The following is a 23,194-nucleotide window of genomic DNA, read 5'->3' as shown; positions in this document are numbered from 1 at the left end:
AAAAAAAAAAATGATGCGTAGGTTAAAAATGCATTAATTCGACTTTTATGGTTCATCACAGAGGCAGGAGTATTTAAGTGCAAAATGCACAAAGCAAAGACCAAAATTGGGTATCCCTAATTCCATCATCATTGTTTGAATCGGATTGTCTTCGCTGTTTCCTGTACTATGATATAGTATACTGGATTTGTGGTTCTGGGACCGCACAAAGGGTGATATGTATATGTTATAGGATGATCATTATTGCTACGTAGACGTTACAACATCCAGCTGCCCCAAACTATGACATGCCTATCCCAATGCCTCACATTTGGTATGATATTGAAAACCTGGAAGAATATGGTCAGATGAGACCAAAATTGAGTTATTTGGCATCAACAGGACTCCAAGTGTTTGGAGGCAGAGAAATGCTGAATATGACCCAAGAACACCATTCCCACTGTCAAACATGGAGGTGGAAACATTCTGCTTTGGAGCTGTTTCTCTGCTAAGGGTACAGGAAGACCTCACCACATCGAGAGGCCGATGAACGCAGCCTTGTACCGTAGTCTTGGATGATAACCTCCTGGCCTCAGCCAGAACACCAACGATGGGTTATGAATGAGTCTTCCAACATGATAATCCAATTATCCAATGATAAAAAAAATGTACAGGCAGGCAACAGGGGGAGTGGCTCAAGAAGGGCATCAAGATCCTGTTGTGGCCTAGCCAATTTTATGGGCATTAAAACCTGTGGAAGGAAACTTCAGGATTTGGAGAGTATCTGTAAAGAGAAGTGGACCAAATTCCCTCCTGAGATGTGTGCAATCCTAGTGACCAACCAGAAGATAACGCCTAATCTCTGTGTTTACCAACACGAGTTTCCCCACCAAGTACCGAGCCACGATTTACTTGGGGATCACACACTCACATACAAATTTATTTATCAGATTTATTTCACATTTTTTTTCTGGATTTTTTGGTTTATGTTCTGTTAAAACAAAGCTACCAAAAATGTATAGGCTGTTAATGCTGTTTATGTTGTTGTAAACTTACAAAATCAGCAGGGGATGAAATAATGATTTCCCTCACTGTATATGGCAGCACTGAAAAAGCTCATAAAGACACATATATTAACAAGAGTTTCCTGTCTTGGGTAGACAGTTTCCCTGACTGAGCCACAATGGTTTCCTGGCCCGTAGCCTTTCCGCTGTGTTGCCTGTTTATCGGTCAAAAAGGGAGAAAGAAAGAGCGGAAGGGCAGGAAGAAGGCAGGGTATAGAGGGGATAAAGAAGGACTGATAAAGAACAATACAAAAAAATGGAGACATTGAGGCTATATGGATGGAGGTAAAACACAAAACAGTAAGGTCTTTGGAATTTTGCCCATCATCCACAATCCACATGTGAGACATGAACACACGCGTCTTTAAAAGATATAAAAACAGACAGCTCATTACTGCACCTATGCCGCCTACAAGGGCCGCAATTAAAACACCTCCAAAAACCTCAAACAAGGTTTTATGGTTTTATATACATGCTGTGGCCATGTAGTGACAAGTACATTCATGATAACATGTAATACTTACCGTATTTTGGCCATTTTGACGGAATTTCCTTCCTCGGTGCATGGATTTCTCATAGCAAAATGCCTACACCTAGCGTTAACTTTTCCAAACTTTCAAAAACTTCCAAAAATAAAAACACAGCAGCAGTGGTGTCAGCTCATACTGTATATGTAGTTTTCCTTTTTTTGTAGTGGTCTGAGGTGTTGTGAGCGCGACGCCGACGCGCTGCAGCCGAGTCTGAGGTGAAACTAATCGCTAGGCGGCTAATAGCTAATAGCTAATAGCGGTGCGTTCTGGCTAAGTGTCAATGCGCCAGTAACGTAATTTGATCAGCACACATCTTGTGATGTGACCTGGACACATCATCAGTGATGTCCCCTGGGGGTCACTTGGTATTTCATTCACCAGACACTCTCAACCAGGCGACCCAGCCGGGGTTTATCAGGCTCATGCTTGTATCCAGGTAGCGCTACGCCACCCACAGATCTCCTTTCGTGATCTACAGCCACCTTGAGGAGAACTCTGCTGTCTCAGTGGCCTCTGTGATAGCCCTTTGCCTCCTGACTTGCCATCTGTTGCTCCGACATACTTCCGCCAACTCGGCATACTTTGCCCTCTTTCTCTGGTTCTGGAATAGTTGCTTGGAGGCTTCTGAGATCAGCACCATACCTGGCCTCTGCTATTTATGTTATGTATATAGTGTCGTAATATGTTTTAATGTACACTAATCTGCAGCCTAGAGAGATATTGTGTGTTTTTTATTTGTCCTGTCATTGTTGATCCCCACCAATATTTAATGTCAATAGAATGTGAATTCCAAAATAACGGGCCGTAGCACGGGAGAGGCCGTAGCACAAATGCTCAGTGTGAGCAGAGGCCAACAGGGGCCAGGAGAGGGAGGTGGAATCGTGCCCAAGTCCAGCAGAGTATGAATGGCTTAGTGTGAGCCAGTGCCTACAATTCTAAGTTTGGTGTAACTTTTTTGGGGGCTGATTTTTTTTTCTCATATTTGTGAAAACTACCAAAGGAAATACCATATTTGTCTCATGTTGAAATCGCAGGAACTATTATTATGTATGCTTTCTGTAATATCATGTCCTCTTAGCATGACTGAAGACATCGTGATTAGCTTCCCTCTAAAGGGTTCAAAATATATATTTTTTTGAGTGTTTGGACGTACTGTTTTTTATTTATTAAGTTACTTTTATTACACTTTGTCATCACATTTTTTTTATGTCCACAGATTAAATAGGATTTTAGTGTTGGTGCACAAGACATACTGTATTCCTCTGCAGAAGATGAGCATGGAAAATATGAATGCAGCATTAACCGCCTCTGAACTTTTAACTGCAGATTTATGTACTATTATTTCTTCACTATGAACCCTGCCACTGTATTAGTCACACTTGTATGCGTAAGCAGCCCATTGCAACTACACACACTGGCATCTAGCTTTGATTTATGAAGTATTGCTCCATCACGTTGCAGTTTCAGCAATTGGCAGGAAGAAATAAAGCCATTTATGTTCATACTGGGGGTATTATTATTCTTATTCTTATTATTGAGGCCTTAGAATACAGTTGAACCTCAAATGCCATAAAGGCTGTATGTGCTAGAAAATTGAAACTACAGTATATACAGTAAGTCTGTGCCTTTTGATGAAACAAAATGATTTGACCAAAAATGCATGTACAGTCATGGAAAAAAGTATTAGACCGACCTTGTTTCTTCAGTTTTTTGTTCATTTTACTGTAATGCCTGATACAACAAAATGTTCATTTGTTTGGACAAATATAGCATCCATCCTTCCATTTTCTATGCCGCAAAACATCGCAACTGATCCCTCCCACTACATCTTCTTTTCTGGCAGACCAGGTACGGTAAGAAGCAGTTACTATGTCATCTACTGCACAGAGTTACAACAACAAGATCCATTTACCGACAGTCTCAATATGTTGTGTTTATGAGCAAGGGCGAACAGGTAGTGCCAAGTTTATTCGTGGCTGTTCAATGCATTCGTGGTGAGGCGCCTCTGACGAATGTAGGGAAAACACTGATAGGTGACGGTTTCATGAAAAGCTGCAACATCATGCAAATAGTCTGATGGTTTCTGTAATGCAACACGTAACAACGGCTTCCTTGAAACTTAAATAATTTATTTACCACAAGAGCACCACCAAAATACTGTATTATATTACAGTATAGTGGGTTACAATAACATCATCACATCAAAATAACAAGTACACACAGAAACAACATCATCTACCATGACAAAATATGCCTCAAATGCCTAGAAATTTGTTGTTTTATTTAGAAAGTCCAAATGCCCGAATGAGGCGACACTCCCTCTTGCGAAAAAGGAGGGGGAGGGGATATTTCACGGCCTAGCTACAAAAATGAAGTTGTTTATTTCAACGTACTAAAAATAAAACAGCATCAGTGCAATTTGTTTTAAAAGCAAATGACAGACAGACATTGTGTACGAAACAAAAGCCTCCAATTGGCAACAATATGCCACAGTGATGACATCATTACAGGCTCGAACCGAGCGGACCGCTTGACTGCTTTTGTCATGTTTTCAAATCTTGTTCAAGTTGACTTCTTCTCGGAAGCAAAATCTTTAAAATAGGCAAAATCAGGGTTTTATTCTGTGGAGCACATGAAACAACAAAGAAACAAACAAAAAAGTCGTTCCTAGAATCTAACCTTAGTATTGGGGTACAAAAATAGTCCAGTGTGTTGTGTGGCACACTTTCATACATGGCGCTCACAGACATCTACATCGTATTGGATTCATACTCAACTTGCAGAAAATAAACTTTTTGTTGAAGAAGTTTTGAAATATTCTATATGCACTTTTAATAGGAATGACATGGAAATGTTGGCTAATTTATGTCAACTCATACAAATATACAGTATAATACCTCCCCGCTTTTTGTGGGGGCTACATTCAGCGAATGGCAAAAATGCAGCCAAGTAATTGATACGCCCATAAAAAAATGTCTATTTTTACCTTTTATCTTTTACGTTGACTTACAAGTTAACAGTACTTGAATCGAGTACTATTATTAAAAAAAAAACAAAAACATTTCGGTTTCCCAACAAACTAGCAAATAACTAATTTTGCACATTTCTAGTTTATCCCCATCGATTCCTGTAAATAGTCATGACAGCAAAGCACATATGTCTGATTTACGCTTAAACACAGTCTAACTTTCTCTTTTACTTAATTTTTACTAATTTCATATCCATTTCAATTCATGTCTGTTTAAAAGGAGCTAAAGTGGAGGAACTCCACTTCAAGTATGAGAGTCACTGCTATTCCTGGGAGATCATTTTTGAGGAAAAAAATAAACAGAATTTGCATTTCCAGTAATAAATACTGTTATTAATGTAATATGTTGACATGCATTATAACAGTTGCTTCCATGCCCTTGATACCAACATACTCGACCACTAATACTAATAGTAAGGTGTCTGAAATCAATCAATCAGCCTCAAGGTCAAAGGTCTTGGGTCTGTCAAAAATTTAGCGTGTTAAATGTTTCTCTTTCTTATTGATAGGTAACTCAAAACTGTTGTATATTTTTTATATGCTGCAGTCATTGGGTTGCAACAATGCTTTTATGATGGATGCTTCCATAAACTCTTACCAGGACTGATGTTCAACACTAATACAGTGGAACCTTGGTTAGCGTCATGAATTCGTTCCAAAAGGTCTGACTCTAACTGAAATGGACGCCAACTGAATACATTTTTCCCGTAAGAAGTCATGTGAATCCAATTAATCTGTTCCAGAAAACCAAAAATGTTAAGGCAAAACCCTCACTGAATTTCACGTGACTGTTCCCAAAGACACATTGTGGCAGCGAGACACCACTCGAATACCACCTTCCTGTTTTACCATGAGTTATTCAATGAAATAGTGTTTCTCACCTCAGTGACCCAAAATGGAGCCAAAGAAAGTTGCAAGTGCCAGCATTTTGATCAAGAAGGTGAGAAGTATGATTGAATTCAAGAAATAACTCATGACGACACAGGAAGGTGGTGTCTGTGTGGTGTCTCGCTGCCACATCCTGTCTTTGGGAATAGTCACGTCAAGAATCACATCTTCAATGAAGGTAAAAGTTACCTGAAATGTTCATGTATCACTTTCATTCATCATTTATATGCATTTAGAATTGTTTTATGCATGCAAAATTAGAAAAACATGTTTTGTGTTAACATCATAGACACTGTCTGGTTTGGTTCAGGACAGGAACAGACTAAAAAGGACCATGAGGTCTGTAGAAAACATAATTGGAGCCGACCTTCCCTCTATAGGTGACCTGTATCGGTCCAGGGCCAGGAAGTGGGCAGGGAACATCACTGCAGACCCCGAACAACCGTTCAAACTCCACCCCGCAGGCACAGAGACAGTTTCTTCCCCTGTTTTTTTGTTATCCCCTTTTGCACATGTTAATCTACTTTTTCATTATTTCTTTCTTAAGTGTTGTGTATATGCACAGTGAGAGCTAATTTAACCAAAGTCAAATTCCTTGTTTGTGTAAGCATACTTACTTACTGATTCTGACAGGCGACGCAGCTGACTTCCGGTCCGGTTGCTATTGTGTTAGCAAGTTAAGCTTCTTTTTTAGAAGCTAAGGATATTCTGTAATAAAAATACATTAAGAACAGAGTTGGACTCAAGCAGTATATTAATAACACGACAAGATTTTACACTAACCAGCAAATGTACGTAAACTGACGCAAAAGTTTGGCCTACATTTTTTACATTAACCAAAAAAAAACATGCTAACCGGGGCGGACGGTAACTGAGGTTCCACTGTACAATTTCAACTAAATTAATGCATTTCTAACATGACATCTCTTCTGGTGACCTTTTCTGACAATCATGAAAATATTAATAAATAGGTCCAGCACCTGTATCATAGAAAAGAATGTCGAGGTTGCATTTCCATCAATGCAAGAGTTCCCACTGTTCTACCTTATTCAAAATGTTTCGGGTGCTGAAGCACGCAAGCACGAACATCTTAAATAGCAAAACCAAGAATACATTAACGTACGAAGTATATAAAAACAGACACAACACTTTCAAATGGGGATGGGACTGTGGATAAGAGAGCCCTCAAAACGATGGATGGATGCTGAGGGTGGAGCTATGACATTTCTATTACTTCACATATAGACACAGATAGAAGATTTTTTTTTCTTTTATTACCACAGCTGTTTAGAGACACTGAATTTGAATTTTGGGAACGTTTTTTTCTCCACATCAAATTATGGTGAAAATGTCAGTCATTCATCAAAATGCGTGTGTAATTGTTTTTTTTTTTTTTAAATACAGTGTTTTAAGATTCAGTTTATAAAAATTCTGTTAATAAAAATGTATAGTTTATAAACATTCAGTGCAAATATATGAATATATTTTTTCAAGACACACATCCAATTTTTGTCGTGTCGTTGTCGCGTCACATGACACTTACTGGTTCTGAGCGATCGTCTTAATTTACCTGAAGCCCATCTGTGAGTCTTAAAACATCCAAAATATTTATTTGCACTGAATTTTAGAACACTGTATTTTAATTAACTCAATTTCAAAATGCCTTCATTTTGCTTACACATTTTTATTCAATTAAAACGTCAGCATAATTTGACGGGGGAAAAAAAATCCAGTCCACAAAAGTCAGCGTCTCCAAAAAAAAAGCTCTGGCAATAAAGGAACAAATGAACCTTCATACTTCTCACATAAACCTCCAGTGTTTGCCTTAACTCTCATGTCTGGTGTGACAAGTGCGTGAGGTGATTCGTGTTGACTTGGCCTTCAAAAGACAAACAAAAGGGCATCGACTTGTAAAGCCACTTGTTCATTATGACAATTCGTCACGGTTGTCATTTGGCAGGTTTTATTCGATTTGTGTGGTGAAGCCGACCGTCGTGAATGTAGCAAATTTGGTCATAAAAATAATACAATAAAAATAACAGAGCAGTTTTGCTAAACTAAACTGGACTGATCGAATGAGACACACATCTGTTATCTGTAGCCGATATTGTCAAACTCACTAAAACTGTTTGTGACCGTGGTGTGGTCCACATACTGCGCACACGTCACTGCCCATGTCGTGTAGAAACATGTCCATTATTTCACGGTTGTCATTTTTATAACAAAGTATTCGGGATGTCTTTATCTTCCAGCATTAAATATGTCTGCATGGGAACAATGCCCTTTACTTAGCACCAAAATGACTGCAATGTTTCTCTTCCAAGAGAAGAGGGTTTATTGGGTCTAAAAGGCTGAATGTTGACATCTGATAGCCAACAGGCGCTCGTGCTTAGAGAGCCAAGTAGGGCACCGCAAATTGACAGCACATTGCAACGTGGACTCGTGTTCCTCATGAAAATATCAACCCACAAGCCCAGATTTGCCGCGTTAAGCAACGTGAGCCATTGTGGTAGACACTGTGCATTGGTGTCAAAGTCTTTTGAGTATGTCATGCCAATGGTGTTCGGTGTGTTTGGAAGCATTGCCGGTGCACATGACACTTGAGTCCGCATGTATGCGGAAATAGAAGAGGCTGCGGCTGCACATTGTGTGAAGGAAAGTGGGCGTGGGTTGTGCTAAGAGTTTCTAGCTGCACTTGCAAGACTTGACCTTCATATTGGAGAGTTGTTCTATTTTGGGAGTCTTGCCGATATAGTACAGGATGGTGAGGGGTTCCAGGTCCTGGGACACACAGCAGGGTGACGCTGATGCATCTGGGTTAATGGTGTTATACAGGCCCAACACCTGGAAACACAATTACAATCAAATGATCACACGGCTGACAGAATGACTAAAGGATGATGCTTTGTGAATCTTACGGTACCCTGGAATGTTGTGTGTCAGCACTCCATAGATAAGGACAGGCTCCGGCACAGAAGTTGGCCTCGTAGCCCTTGGGCTCATGAATCCACCTAAAGCCGAGGTCTTTCTTAAAGTCGATGTAGAGGGACCTTAAGCAACAGTTGTCCTGAACGTTTCTATTATTCATGAAAAGGACAAGAAGGTAATTGGTGAACTGCAGTGTGAGACACAGCATTCTGCTCTTATGTGACTTGTCCGATACAGTAAGCGTTACAAGATGACTAACACAAACAAGGGAGCCACCAACGATTCTGGGCCTCATGAAAAAAAAATGTTAAAAAATCACATTGGGCCTTCTTTGGGCAGCTGTGGTCACCACATCTTTAGGGCCTAACTGGCCTATTAGAAGCTATTTTTAGACGACTGGACTTCAACCAGAATTTAGTTAGATGCATGTTTTTGAGTATAACAAATTACAGAATAATTTTAAAAAACTGTTCGGCCTGTGATCAACCCCACACCCTCTGCCTTAAATGGCAGCAGCTGTGCCATTAATGATAAGTTACACCACCAGGGATTGACAGATGAGCAGGTGAATTCTGCCATTTAATTCTCTTATTCTGCTGAGCGCTGTCAATCATTGCATGGCAACGAGTGCAATGTCAGATTCGTCGAGTCAAGTCAGATGACTCGCACATATTTAACTTGAATCAAACCTAAATTATCGACCTCTTTTATCGCAAAACCAGTCGCAATCATAGAAATCCCTCGTTTATCACAGATAACTGGTGGACCCAACGGTGATAACTGAATTTCCGTGAAGTAGAATTCCTGATTAGTAAATGGAATAGTTTCACAGTTAAGAGTATAGAAAACCTGTTTATGACGCTTCTAAGTACGGCTCATAAGTTAAATAGATCAGTCCATGAAATTAACATTATAATCGATCACATAAATCCCACATTACATCAAAAAGGTGTGCAGAGCAGCTCGTTAATGTTCATTCACTACAAAGAATAATTGTCACTAATATTGCTTGTTACCGTAGACTTGATCTCAGCGTGTACAGTATGTCTGTGCAAAGCATGCTGAGTGAACTTCAAGGAAATCAGCCCTACTGTGGGACTGTCTACTGTGGCCCACCCACAATATGTTTAATAGCATATTGCTTCAATGGTTGGGTAGCTCAGTACCTGGAGCAGTAAGCTGCATCCAAGGCTCGCTTTGTTCGGTGGGTTTTGGGGTGAAACGGAGACTCCAACCGATATGAGGGCAGCAGCATGAGTAGGAGGTGAGGAGCCCTAACACTGTGGCGCCGCCTCTTGAATACTTTTAGGTCACCACCGTGGATGAAGCTGTCATCAATACCTACAAACATGACACATGGATCAATCGGCTGCAGCAGACTACAGACATTGTTGGTTATGGTAGTTGAGAAATTGTAATCGAACATTGATTAACAAGCTTTCAGATCAAATAACCTGCAAACCGTGCCTCCAGCTCCTCGCTCTTGTTGGGAATGATGTAGTTATTTGATGGTACAAAAGTACAGCATGGACAGTGTAGGGTGAGCTTGAATCCACTGTTTCTGTCTAAGGAGAGATAAATGTCAAACAACAAGGTGATGTCACAATGGTATACATCTAATAACAAGTGAGGGGAAATGCATGCACTCACCTCTGTGGTTCATCCATTCACTCACAGCCTCAGTCACATCAAAAGTCAGCCATTCGCCTTCTGTTTGTGTTCGCACTACTCTGCTGTCAATATATCGTTGCGTTGGGGATGTCAGGTCTTTGTGTGTTAAAATCTGTGCAGAGTACAGAAGAGTAAAACATCAAATCTAACACCTAAAATACAAACCATTACAATGATTCGTAATTTGTCAATTTTCCAGTTGTTTTAGATACCTTAATATCTGTGTAAAAGACTAGTGCGGGCTACTTCGGGCATTGCCTTTCTAACTTAAACCCACATACTTAAAAGTCATAAACCATTATGTTTCCTTATTTTCTATTTTAATATTATTTCTATTTATTTTCCTTTTTTTCCTATTTATATTTCTATTTATTTTCTATTTTTTTCCTATTTATATTTCTGTCTATCCTACGATCCGCAAACCAGATGTGAGATAGCGAAAACTGTATAATGCTCAGATGAAAGTGTGACATTTTTGAAAAAAATACAACGTGACTGACTTTAAGAAGACCGTATTTGGATTTAAAACAGTTACAGTATGGCTGTGGCACACATGATGTCGACTGCCGAATTGTCAAAAAATCCCCCCAAAACAAATGAAATAGCAGTAGAACAAGTGTAGTTGCAGTTTGTACACTGACGGTTTTGCACAATTTTGACTCTCAACCCCACAAAACTATATTAGGTGTGCAGCAGCATATATCACAAAGGAAAACGAGTATCAAAACAATGAATAGTCCTATTTATCAAAACAAGACACAACAATTACTTTAGCTAACTGAGGTCAAGCCAGCCTCCTCCCTCCTCTTTGATTGATTGGCCAGGTCTGTGAGGAGTAGCGAGAGCGGAACCAGATGGCGGACGGACCTCTATTATTTTGCTATCCTGTCCTTCAGAACCATGTTTATTTTGGCTCATCTTTATCTAATGTGTAAAACACAATTCCTGCAGTTTTAATTCACATCTTCTTTTTTGCTGTGAATTGTGATACACTCCTGATCAAAATGTTAAGACCAGCTGAAAAACTGCAAGATTTGACATTTTTAATTTTGCACCGTTGGATCTTAAGGAGGTTCTAAACAGAGCTTCAAAATGCAAAAAGGAAGAAAAGCCATCTTCGCCACCGGAAGCAACAGTCCCACTAGCATCTGGGAAACACTAGCATCAAGCATGCCCAAACTCATTTTTGAGGTGATTAACAAGATTACCGAGTCCTTTTTTTGAAAGTTGTATTTCTATTTTAGGAGGGTTTCAAGTTTTGTTTCTATTTCAGTTTAATTTTTGTTTGCAATAAATTGCTTACTCAAACATTTTTTTGTCTCGCTCCCATTTGTTTTTGTTTTTTTTTGCATTTTGAAGCTCTACTTTGGACCTCCTTAAGATCTAACAGTGCAAAATCTGAATTCTTGGAAATTTTCAACTACTCTTAACATTTTGATAAGGAGTGGACTTGAGAAATTGAGATTTAAGCACAATTAATTGACAGTGGTAACAATAGTAAATGGGCACATAAAAGAAATCATAATAAAATCCCATTATTTATCATTGGTGTTGATGACATTAAAGCTGTTGGATCTCGCTGCTGAATATTGCAGAATAGGTTTGTTTTTTTGTGTGGATTTGTTACTAATACCATTTTGGGGATTGCTTTGCTCAGTTGGCGATGTGATGTGTAGGCATGCTTCTATAGACACAGGGCAAAATGCAAAGTCATTTTTCATTACTGACCACTAACATCAGTTTACATCTATTGATCACATGTAGTGAATAACCTTTCTTGAGGTCAAAAGAAGCTTTTAATCTCCCGCTAATATGGAATATCTCTGCATACATGCAACAGACCCCTCATACATGAACAAAGGACATTCCTTTTATCGTGTGTACCGAGCATGCTCATGATATCTTCACTTTCACTTATTCCATTTGGTAATTGTTACTAATTTAGCTATTAATTATAATTCCGTTTGTTCTTAACCTCAAGCTTATGAGACTGATACTAGACAATAATCGGTGAATTCCCTGTCTCATAGTGGTGCTTCTGTCATTAATAATATTAATTAAAATAGTTATAATATAACTGAAAATGATCTCTATTTGATTTATGTTTGATACAGTGACACACTTATACATACATAAGATAATGCATGGCTTTGAATGAAGATAACTAACATACTGTATTTAGAAACAGAAAATCCAAACCAACTTCAGAAATTAGACATTTAAAAGCATATGCAGTGTGACCTCGATGTCTATCAGGGTCATTGTAATTAGAGAAACCCACCAATTAGTTTGGCAGGATGTATGTAAATGTCCCCCACATATTTATCACAGAAAGTCTTTACACTACTTCAGAGGCTCTTACACTTTCAAACATGTCTAGATGAGTGCGTTTGTGATGGATGTCTCCAGAGTGGATTTTATCAGGTCTGCCTCATTGTACCGGCCTGTCCCTTCCTCCCTAATACATTTACAGGCATGTTTGCATGAGAAAGTCTCTCTGTTTGGAGCTGTGTTTAGCCCAGCTGTCATCCCCTTGTCTGGATGTAAACATAGCATGGAGACCGGCTGGTGCAGACAGACCGACCCATAGCCAGGCCCAGGGTGACTACAGGGTCAATTCACAAATCTAAATAATTCCCCAATGTGTTGGAAACACTTTTGTAATAAAGTAGTACTTGAGTACTGTTTGGAAAGAGCATGGAAGCTTAAAAAAAATGTTCGATGTTCTACGTCAGGACATTTCCACTATAGCGGTTGTTTGACAGCACAGCATTGGTCACGTTCCCAGGCCCATGTGAAATTTGCCAATGAACACCTCAATGACTCAGACAAGGCTTGGGAGAATGCCATGTGGTCAGATGTGACCTCATTGACCTCATTGGCATTCAAATCGACTCGTGAGCAACACCATCCTTACAGGTGTGTTACGTGTTACGACATTTTGTGGTTTCGGCGTGCTTATTAGTAGCACTTATTAATAACGCTAATTAATACAATGAATACAGTATTGTATAAAAAGAAAAAGAGAACTAGTTATGTGTGTGAGGCAGAATAAGAGGTAAGTCACGTGTCGCTACATTTAGGAAGGACATCACTTTTGTTCTCTTTAGTTAACTTTTTCATTACGGCTGAATCCCAATTCTACTCCTTACCCCTCATCTTAGCCCTCACCCCTTGGTTTTGTGCGTTCACAAGAATCAAGTGGTGTCCCAATTCACCTTAAATCAAAGTGGAAGGGGTAAGTGTTACGAGGGACACAGCCCTAGAAACCAAGTGTGGTCGTGGACCAGACTTGAAACGTAGCGCTAGGCGGAGTTTAATTGGACACCTAATTCCAGCTGAAGGACGGCAGAACGGAGACCGAAAGAAGCATATAAATGTAAGTAATTAATCATAATTATTCATTTTCATGGTAACGTCACTCATGTTTTATTAGATGGGCCGCATTAGTGAGATAGCATGTCGGCCACACAGTCAGGAGATCTGGCTTCAAATCTCCATTGGGCGTCTCTGTGTAGAGTCTGCATGTTCTCCCCGTGCGTGCGTGGGTTTTCTCCGGGTACTCTGGTTCCCTCCCACATGCATGTTAGTTTAATTGGTGACTCTAAATGAATGTGAGAGTGAATGGTTGTTTGTCTGTATGTGCCCTGCAGTTGACTGGCGACCGGTCCAGGGTGTACCCCGCCTCTCCCTGTCAAAGTCAGGTGGGATAGGCTCCAGCATACCCCTGCAACCCTGGTGAGGATAAGCGGCACAGAAGATGAATGAATGAATGAATTAATCTAACGTGGTCCTGTGTAGTTTTTCACTATCACTCTGTATTTTTTTTCAGCGTACTATTACTGTACAATTTTACTATGATGATTGTATTTACAATGAGTTAATAGCTGTAGCCCATCAGTCATGCATATGTGTCATTCTTGCAGGAGATGCTGAGCTGAGATTTGCGCTGTATCTCCCTCATCTCTCTGTGGTGTGTGTGAGCTCCTGGCACACACCCCTCCGTACGTGCAAGGGGAGGGTGGGAGGGGTGGAGCAGAAGCCCGGCTGCTCAGAAGAAGTGACAGCATCTGCGGTGGAAGAATTAGTCAGAGCCCTGATACTCCGTCGTAGCTCAGTAATTTAAAAGGTACTTCAAATTCAGAGTATTAAAAAAATCTTGTTCACCACCTTAAAACTTGGCACAAAGTCCAATACGGGGAATGCCTGAAGCTGTGTGCTAGCTGCACAATTCCCGGCACAACACAAAACGGCGTTCTATCACATTGCTACAGATATGGTCCCCGTTGCAACAGTGGAAAAAATGATTTAAAAACATGCTGAAAAGAATGAACTCGCAATGTCCAGCGAGCTTTGCAGTCACAATTATTTAGCACGACAAACTCTACCACAAATGTACAAGGAAGTTAGTCACAGTTGCTAAGCCTGATGCAGTAGACAGGTTGGGGTCAAATGCAACAAAACGTCATTCTGGACCTTCTTACAAAAGAATCTGAGAGAGAACATCAATGACAGGAGGAGAGCAAGGCCAAATCAGGGAGGTTTTTAAACCTTGAAATAATGCTTGATAAGGTTTATACATTTGTTGATGTTCATAAAGTTTGTTATATTGTTATTTGTATTTCATATGTATATTTGATAGATTGTCTATTTTTATTAATGTTGCAGTGCAGGTTGTAAGCTGTTATTTATTTTGTTTTGTGTTTTTGCAATAAATGTCACAGTTTGTACAAATGTGTTTGTTGTATTTAAGAGAAGGTGTTCTGAGATAGGCTATGTTACACTGAATTCATGTAGAAATATATGCACTTTACTTTACGGGAGGAAACATTTATTATAAACAATTTAATTTTCTCATCTGCCTACGTCACAGCCAGCAAGCGGTGAAGGCTAATGACATAATGAGAATCAGGTGGTGTCCCATTTCTTAGTGGTTTCTTCCCCTTGGCCCTCAGTTTTAAGGGGTAGGGTTAAGATGAAGTGGAACGGCGACGGGGTACAATTGGGATTCAGCCAATGTCTCAGCGTGAAGAAGAATCTTCTGATGGCAATGTATCAAAGAATAGGAAAGTGAAAAGTGAAGTGAAATTACACTTCTGAAAATGCAAAATGCTCAGAAAGCGGAGAAACGCCAGTCAACATTGGCTGCATGCCCCGTCCAAGCCACGCAAATGACACGACCATCATCAAAGATAAAGATGGTAGTTTTGAACATGTGAAAGGAGCTGCTCCTATGAAATGGAAAGTACAGCAGCGTAGCGGTCTCATTATTGAGACTTCCTCCCAATAAGCCTGTGTCTTCCTCTCATACAATGCCCCTTCCTGTGTGAAAGCCAACCACGGGGATAAAAGTAAGGAGTTGTCTCTTTTTATTACCGTTTCAGACAATTCTTATATTTAATCTTTTTATGACTGTATTCATTTGTTCTTCACGTGTTCTGTGTATAGTGGGAGTGACTTAGGTGTAAATTTATGTTTAATTTAAGCATACGTTCCGATTTACACTAAAACTTGACTTACATCGTCCTCATCACCTGCTGTCATACACAGAGGTGGAAACATTCGTGCTTTGGGGCTGTTTCTCTCATCAAAATCCCTCCTGAGATGTGTGCAACCCTGGTGACCAACTACAAGACCTCAGTGCCTGCCAACAAGTCTTTCCCCACCAATTACCAAGCTGTTCTGCATCAAATACTTATTTTCCCACTGTATTTCGAGCCGCTATGTCCCTGTAAATGTTCCGTACTATAGCGGCTGTGCTCAGATTTGACAATCGTGAGACAAGACAAGCACGGCGTGTCACTGACAAAGGCTGTGAATATTCTCATTCACTGACAAACTGGCAGCAATTGGGCATGTCTGGAACAAGTGCGAGGAACGGCTGCCTCTTGTACAACCCTGGGTTGTACTGTGTTGTGAAACGGGACGTTAACTTTACTATACAGAACGTTCTCCAAAAAAGGGGTGATATACAATTTTAAAAATACACTCATTAATATATGCTACATGGGTCTCAAACTCAATCTGGGAGCTGCTTTAGGTCTGGATTCTGGGTGAGGCTGGGCCACATCAAGTACTCAATTCGGAATTACGTTTCAACAAAGTGACTAACTTGTCAACAAACAGGAAGTCATTACTCAACATAGCAGTCTGACTCACCGTGCCATAAAATAAATAACATCACACAGCAACAGGTAGATACACAGGGCATCGACTACTATGATAGGGAATAATAACACCAATGTTAACTCTAAACAGGTAACTTAGCAACTTTTTACCAAACAAGTGCCTCCAAGCATGCTGGGAAGCCGGAAGCAGATTGATGCCGGCTCCCAGCATGTACCTGTTTATTTACCTGTTACAAGTTGTGCTGCCAGTTTTGTGTTGGCACCATGATTGTAGTTAATGTTCTGTCTAATGACCCCCTGTTCATTTCACTGTATGACAAGCTCTCTGCGAGTTCAATGCGGGCTGTTCCTCAATTAAAGAGCTGCTTCCTTTAAGCAAGCTAAAGTGCCGCTCACTAGCTCCCCAAGGGTATATGGACCATACTTACATAACATTTTGACATCAAGTACAGGGCCACAAAATAGGGTCCAACCGGCCGCAAATGCCCTGTGGCCACAAGTTTAAGACCACTGTTTGACATGCAGTACGCAATTCCAAATACATATACACTAAATGATGACCGAAAGGGATAAATGAACATTTAAGGTTACTTTTATCTTCATTGAATTTGATGTGACTGTTCCCAAAGACAGATGTGGCAGCGAGACACCACACAGACACTAACTTCCTGTTTTGCCATAAGAATGAGTTCTTGAATTCAATAGTGTTTCTCACCTCAATAACACTCACATCAACAATCACATCTTCAATGAAGGTACAGTAAAAGTAAACTTAGATGTCCATTTATCCCTTTCATTCATCATTTATATGCATTTAGAATTGTTTTATGCATGTAAAACTATAAAAATGTGTTTTGTGGTAACATTTTTGAGAGTTCCAGTTGCCATTTTGTGAGCAAGCTAGCTTCTTTGTTAGAGGCTAGGGACTTTTTATGATAAAAATACATTAAGATCACAGTTGGGCTCACGCGATTTATTAAAGCATGACAAGACGGGTGCCACATTCTACGCTAACCGAAAACTGTACATAAACCAAGGCAAACATTTAAAATTTTTGACATCAACTGAAAAACACGCTAATTGAGGTTCCGCTGTATGTAGTAAAATATGGTACATATTTGGTCATTTTGAGCACTAAATACAAACAACTTCAACTCCTACAGTAAAAGGCCTAACCATTTTTCTTCATTGTAACGGCATACATAATCTATCAACGAAATTATTTCATGAAGACCTAGCAGCTGTACCTGGTATAGCTCAATGCGTTGCTCGGATACTCTGGCACTGGGGTTTTGAAGTCGAAAGATCCTCAACTCAGCTTTCACCAGGTTGGAGGCATTCTTCTCCATGGAGGAAACATCAAACATTAGCCGTCTGAAGTAGGGGTTGAAGAGAGTGGGGGAGATAACATCTGAAACACAGAGAACAGGCAGGTTACATCTGGGTTTTTGTACAGTGCCAAAGATGAACACACACATTGGTAGGCTGATGATTAATTGATAACTGACGGAATCGTGAATGCAACAAACTACCAATGACAACGAGCAACGAATGCCATGAGACCTGATGGACGAGTGCAGGATCTTCTTCAGATCCTGATGCTTCACTTATGAGGGATCTCTCTGGATGAAAGAGGCTTCTGTCACCATGTTTCCAAAACTGCTTTACTGATGAGCAATCACTACTCATGTTATAATACTGGTAAATTTGGAAGTAGGCATTGGCCGGTTCCCGGTTTCAAGGTATATCCACGGTATGAAAAAAGTCACGGTTTCAAAACCACTAAAATTTTGTGTCATACCGTTTCTACGACATGAGAGAAAGTAGAGGTCCAGCGTAGCCACTCGGTGGAAATACTTTGTCACGTTCTGTGTTAGTCCTTGCAGTCGGGACTGGCCTCCGATGTGTTGCAAAAAGTCGTTAGCTACCTCGTTAGCATTTAGCGGTGCCAGTACGGCCGCGGTGTTGTCGCCGTTGTCGGTCGGCATATTACTCACGTTGAGGGTCGCCAAATGTGGAGACAAGACAGGAGTGGGGGATAAGTGGTATGAACAGTTTATTTTCCACTGGATAACAAGCAACAACCACTTAATGTCTCAGTTGCTAACAACAATCACATGACCCGAAAACGTAAGTTTGTGGAAAAGTGCGACCTGCCACTATCAAATAATAACGTAACATTACAAGTTTTTTTTTTTAGTATTATTTATGTTGTGACCTTCTTGAGCTACTTGATTTGCATTTAGCGTTGTTTTTTTTAATTATTTTTATTATTTTATTTATTATTAAGAAAATACTTGAATTGCACTATTAGCCACAGTAGACTGCATTGAAAACTACATTTTATTTCTTTATTGACAAAGTTTTCAGTTATTTTTTGTTATTTATGTTAAACACATAAGTTCTACTTTCATCCACTTTGATCGTGTTTTATGTGGTTTAAAAATGCCTGTTTTCAATAAAGATATTTGAAATTAACGCATTTTAGAGCTCTAATTACAATACCGTGAAACTGTAAAACTGATATTTTTGTCCAAGGTTATAATACTGTCAGAATCTCAAGCCTAATTGGAACCTCAGCTGCCAAGGCACTACAAATATTGTAGTGGAAAGGTGTCAATAGTGAGCAAAGCCAAGATGCAAAATGATGTGAAGTGGATTGCTTGCCCATACACATAATGTTAGTGTTTGTGTGACTAGTTGTGTGTCAATATGTGCACTGTGATTGACTGTCAACTAGTCCAGAATGTACCGCACATCTCACCCAAAGTCATCTGAGGTCGACTCCAGCTCACCCGTGACCCTGAACAACCCAATCCAGGACTGATATTATAAAGACTCAAGTACAAAATTAGTCGAGTAGTATACGGCCAACTTTGCATTTGCCATCTCTTGTTTAACAAGATAAACTTGATGAAATGTCAATTATCTTTTTTTGTTGAATGTGCCAACACCAGAGGAGCAGAACCCCAGAAGTCACAACGTCAGCAGCCATGCACAGTAGCAACCATACAACTCCCCGCAAACACTACTTAGAAACATGTGCGTGCAAGGCTTTGACAGATGCTTCCTCATGACCAGGGTGACACGCGCAGCACTGACAGCCACAGAGTATTTGTTACCATGTCTGACAGATGCTGCGGAACACACACAATTTGTCATTAACAACGTACCATAGTACTGGAAACCATGTGTGAGCTGGAGAAGTGTTTGACAGCAGCCCACAACACAGTGAAATAGAAGCCTATGAGGTCTTGAATAGATGGTTGGAACATGAGGCACAAGCCTGGATTAGTACGACACAGTGGTTTGTTTTGAAAGGGTAGACAATTTCAGTCAGCAAAAAGACAGACTGACTGGGACTGGCCAGAAAAAAATGGAAGGATTATTTATGTGAGTGCCTGAGTCATAATCAGGGTTGAAGCTTAATTTGCAGTGGACTGTATGCCTAGCTTTACCTTCTACCCTGTGTACAAGGCTATGAGCTAACTGCAAAGTTACTTGATTAATCTGAAGCTTGTTGTTTCGATTAATCGAGTAATCAGTTAGGCCGGTTAGGCCATAGATGGACCAAATCGAAATGAGCCAAACACAGCTAGTGGTTTGGTCCGCAACATATCAGAAAAGAGGCAAAAATATCAATCACTGTTTTCCGGTCAAAGCTGATGTGTGTAAATATCTTGTTTTGCCTACAACACAAACATAATAGTGCTGCTTTCATGGATTACTAAGGGAATTAAATTAATTCACATTTGAGAGGCTGAAATCACAGGATATTTACATTTTTTAATTTAAAAAAACGATTAATCATACACCAAAAGAGTTGTTGATTAATTACATAATCAATTAATCATTGATTCATCGTTGCAGCTGTAGTACAGTCACTGACTGAGTGACATGTTGCAGAGAATGTATTGCGTATTTCATCCAAGAAATTAGTACTTAGGTAATTGTTATTTGTAGTGCTGGAGGATTATTTTGCAAATTTTCTATATTATGTCTCACTCATACGTCTTATTTTATTTGTCTACTATATTGGGTAATACGAGTGTAAAGGTGACTATGGGGGTGTTATTTCATGTCAAGAGGGCTCTAATGTTTAAAACCATATTTAGAAGGTTGTAAACAGGTTTTCTATGCTCCTAAAACAAAAATATTCCACTCATAAATAAGTAATGCTACTTCATGGAAATTCACTTATCACGGTCAAGTGTCTAACCAATTTACTGCGATACATGAGGGATTACTGTATCCAGAATGACATTGACTAGTGAAACAAGGTTTGTTTTTTTTTTTACCTAAGTCCGAACAGTTCTTCGTTCTGGGAACAGAGCTGTGACTGAAGTGTGTAGGTCACTAAAGTAACGCATTGCTTTCTGATCGTTTTTGGCTTTTGGAAGACACACATTTTGCGCTCAGAAGGTAACTTACAGGTACTCAATTTTATAACATTACGCAGTTTGACTACCTCCACATGTGGACATGCATTCCCTTTTGAGTGAGGTCAAATGAATGACTATAGGACAGCTAGTGGAGATTACGGAGGTCATAAAGTATTAGCCTAAACAACGAAATTGTTTTGCAACAACTGGCTCTTCTGTTGGCTAAACACAAACAACAGCAAAAATACAAAAAAAAAAAAAATTCAACAATTATCATCAACAGTTAGGGCTACACCTCCATCTAGTGGCTGTTGATGGAATAGCAGTTTGGGGCCAGATTCAAGATTCAAGATTCAAGATTCAAGAGAGTTTTATTGTCATGTGCATGGTAAAACAGCAGTTATACCATGCAATGAAAATCTTATTCTGTTCATTCTCCCAAGAAAAGAAAGAAAACAAATGAAAGAATAAGAACATAAGAAACATCTTATTCTGTTCATTCTCCCAAGAAAAGAAAGAAAACAAATGAAAGAATAAGAACATAAGAAACATAAACCTATGCTAATGCTAATAAAATCATCTTTTGCTTTTAAAACGTGCGATGCCTGCAAGACTAACAGTTTGGGAATTAATTTTAAACTTACTCAAGCTAAATGCTACTTGCAGCTGGCTCCGTGCAATTTTCACAGGGCTAACAGCATGCTGTGAGTCTCTCACTCCTACTTCTTATTCAGGCTGAAATGCATGACAGTAACAACCAGGTATGATCAGTCTTCAGTTTTTGTGAGGACTGCTGGACTTTGTCTAGTAAAGACTAAACACGTAATGAATAGGCAATGTCTCAAACATGCTCGGGATTACTTTGCGCTCGCCACCAGCAGCAGCGCAGGAAGTAACGTTGCTGCTACATTTGATTAGGATGTATCTTAATTCCCACACACAAGTGTCAAGGGCACATTTTTAATTTGTGAAATACCAGAAAAAAGGTCCAAAATGCTGCTGCACAAGTACTAAACCGAACCAGCAGAAGATGTCATATAAACATCTACAGTCCTGTGCAATCGTAGTTCATTGATAGTTGTGTTTTACCAATACTATTATGTTATGCAGAATAACTAAAGTTGTAACTAAAGTGCACACATCCTCATAGGTCTTTTAACTAAAAATCAAAATAAAATTGAAGTACAATATTTGTGTTGTTTTAATTGTTCATTTGCTGCCTGATTGTGAACAGACGGTACTGGTACTAAACACTTTATATCATCAGCTAGCATGTAGTCTAAGGAACAGTAGCAAGCAAGATAAGTCAACACTAATGAATCTCTTCTTCGTTTCCTTCCCAGCTCTCAACAGAGAAAGTTAAGCTTCCAGCTCCCAGGGGTCCTGAATGAGAACCACTTACACAAACTGCTTCAGACCCTTGTGAATGAGTGTGCTGTTTTGACACGACACTGGCCGCATTGAGGAGAGGTTCACTGGAAGGTTTCAGTCACACTGATACACACTTTGGATAGCAGAGACACTTTGCAGATTATATTTCACTGATAAGCGTCACATGACAAACATGTTTACATAGTTGAGTAAATAGTAGGGATGTAAATCTCTTTGTGATAGAGTGGTGGTTCCCGAACTTTTCAGAGTCGCGTACCCCTTCAGACATCTGACTTGAAGCCATGTACAGCCCTACTAAAAACATAAACTACTTTTAATTTTCATTAAATAGAAATATTAAGCATGACTAATAAATAGATAGGATGTGAATTTCTTTTGGAGATGAATAAAGTATCTAAGTATTGATCTAAGTATGATAAACGATTCGATATGCATCTGGAGATACAGGTTACGATACGATTAAAAAACGATATAGTTTAAAAACAGACCAATTCCATATGATTCGATACAGTGTACAAACGATATGATTCGATAAGATTCTACTGTTACATTTGTTGATTTAGACATTAATCTTATATTATAAAAATAAAGAGGCCAATTCTATAAAAGTTGCATGCTTACATTATTTTCAAATGTGGAAAAGAGCACATCATACCGCGAAGCATTCTGTAAGGCAGTGGTCCCAAATCACAGTGATAAAAAAAACCCAAAACAAAACATAAAGGCGACCTGTCCACTTCATTTGACGGCCCTTGAACGCACCATCTAACTTTCTCCCCACAGGTAGACTACTATACTGTATTTTCCCCCTTTTTCTTTCACCTCATATTTGGTCCCAAATGCTCATAAAATGTTGAAATGCATAAAGGTAAGATTTGATTACGTTGTGGTGTGCTACTGTGCATATTTGTATGATCCACAACCTCAGGTTAATTCATGCTAGCACACACACATCAAAGAGCAAGGTATAATCGTCTCTCAGAAAAACAAAATCCAGGCCCGTACTGCTGGTTAGTGGGTCTGTATTCATTTAGTGCTTTTAATTTGATGATATTCCTGTCTTACTTTTACACAAGACATAATAAATAAGATAGATTAGATTGCTATAATGTACGTATGTTTTGCTGATGTGTTGAAAATCAGGGACTAGCGAGTGCGCTGCTACTATTTACATCCATTCCCGTCTTCAGTCAGGGTAAGCTAT

At 39.5% G+C, this 23,194-nt stretch overlaps 1 protein-coding gene across 2 annotated transcripts in view; it reads right to left on the bottom strand.

Moving 5' to 3' along the window:
- Positions 1-3,200: 3,200 nt before the first annotated feature.
- tgfb2 (transforming growth factor, beta 2) overlaps positions 3,201-23,194 on the bottom strand; it is a 40,036-nt gene continuing 20,042 nt past the window's right edge. Inside the window, exons 2-8 of one of the 2 annotated variants that reach the window (XM_054782689.1) lie at positions 17,464-17,627; positions 10,068-10,200; positions 9,872-9,982; positions 9,584-9,758; positions 8,413-8,566; positions 8,199-8,333; positions 3,205-6,197 (exon numbers count right to left, since the gene is read on the bottom strand). In XM_054782689.1, coding sequence (XP_054638664.1) covers positions 6,180-6,197; positions 8,199-8,333; positions 8,413-8,566; positions 9,584-9,758; positions 9,872-9,982; positions 10,068-10,200; positions 17,464-17,627 — 890 coding nt within the window. In that variant the 3' untranslated portion in view covers positions 3,205-6,179. Of the gene's footprint in view, positions 8,334-8,412; positions 8,567-9,583; positions 9,759-9,871; positions 9,983-10,067; positions 10,201-17,463; positions 17,628-23,194 lie in introns of both variants that reach the window. The other variant, XM_054782691.1, reaches the window with a different exon arrangement.

The sequence above is a fragment of the Dunckerocampus dactyliophorus genome, chromosome 7, assembly GCF_027744805.1.
Source record: "Dunckerocampus dactyliophorus isolate RoL2022-P2 chromosome 7, RoL_Ddac_1.1, whole genome shotgun sequence".
Lineage (NCBI taxonomy): Eukaryota > Metazoa > Chordata > Actinopteri > Syngnathiformes > Syngnathidae > Dunckerocampus > Dunckerocampus dactyliophorus.
The sequence above is the reverse complement of the archived record's forward strand: the minus strand, read 5'-3'. Positions and strand labels throughout refer to the sequence as shown.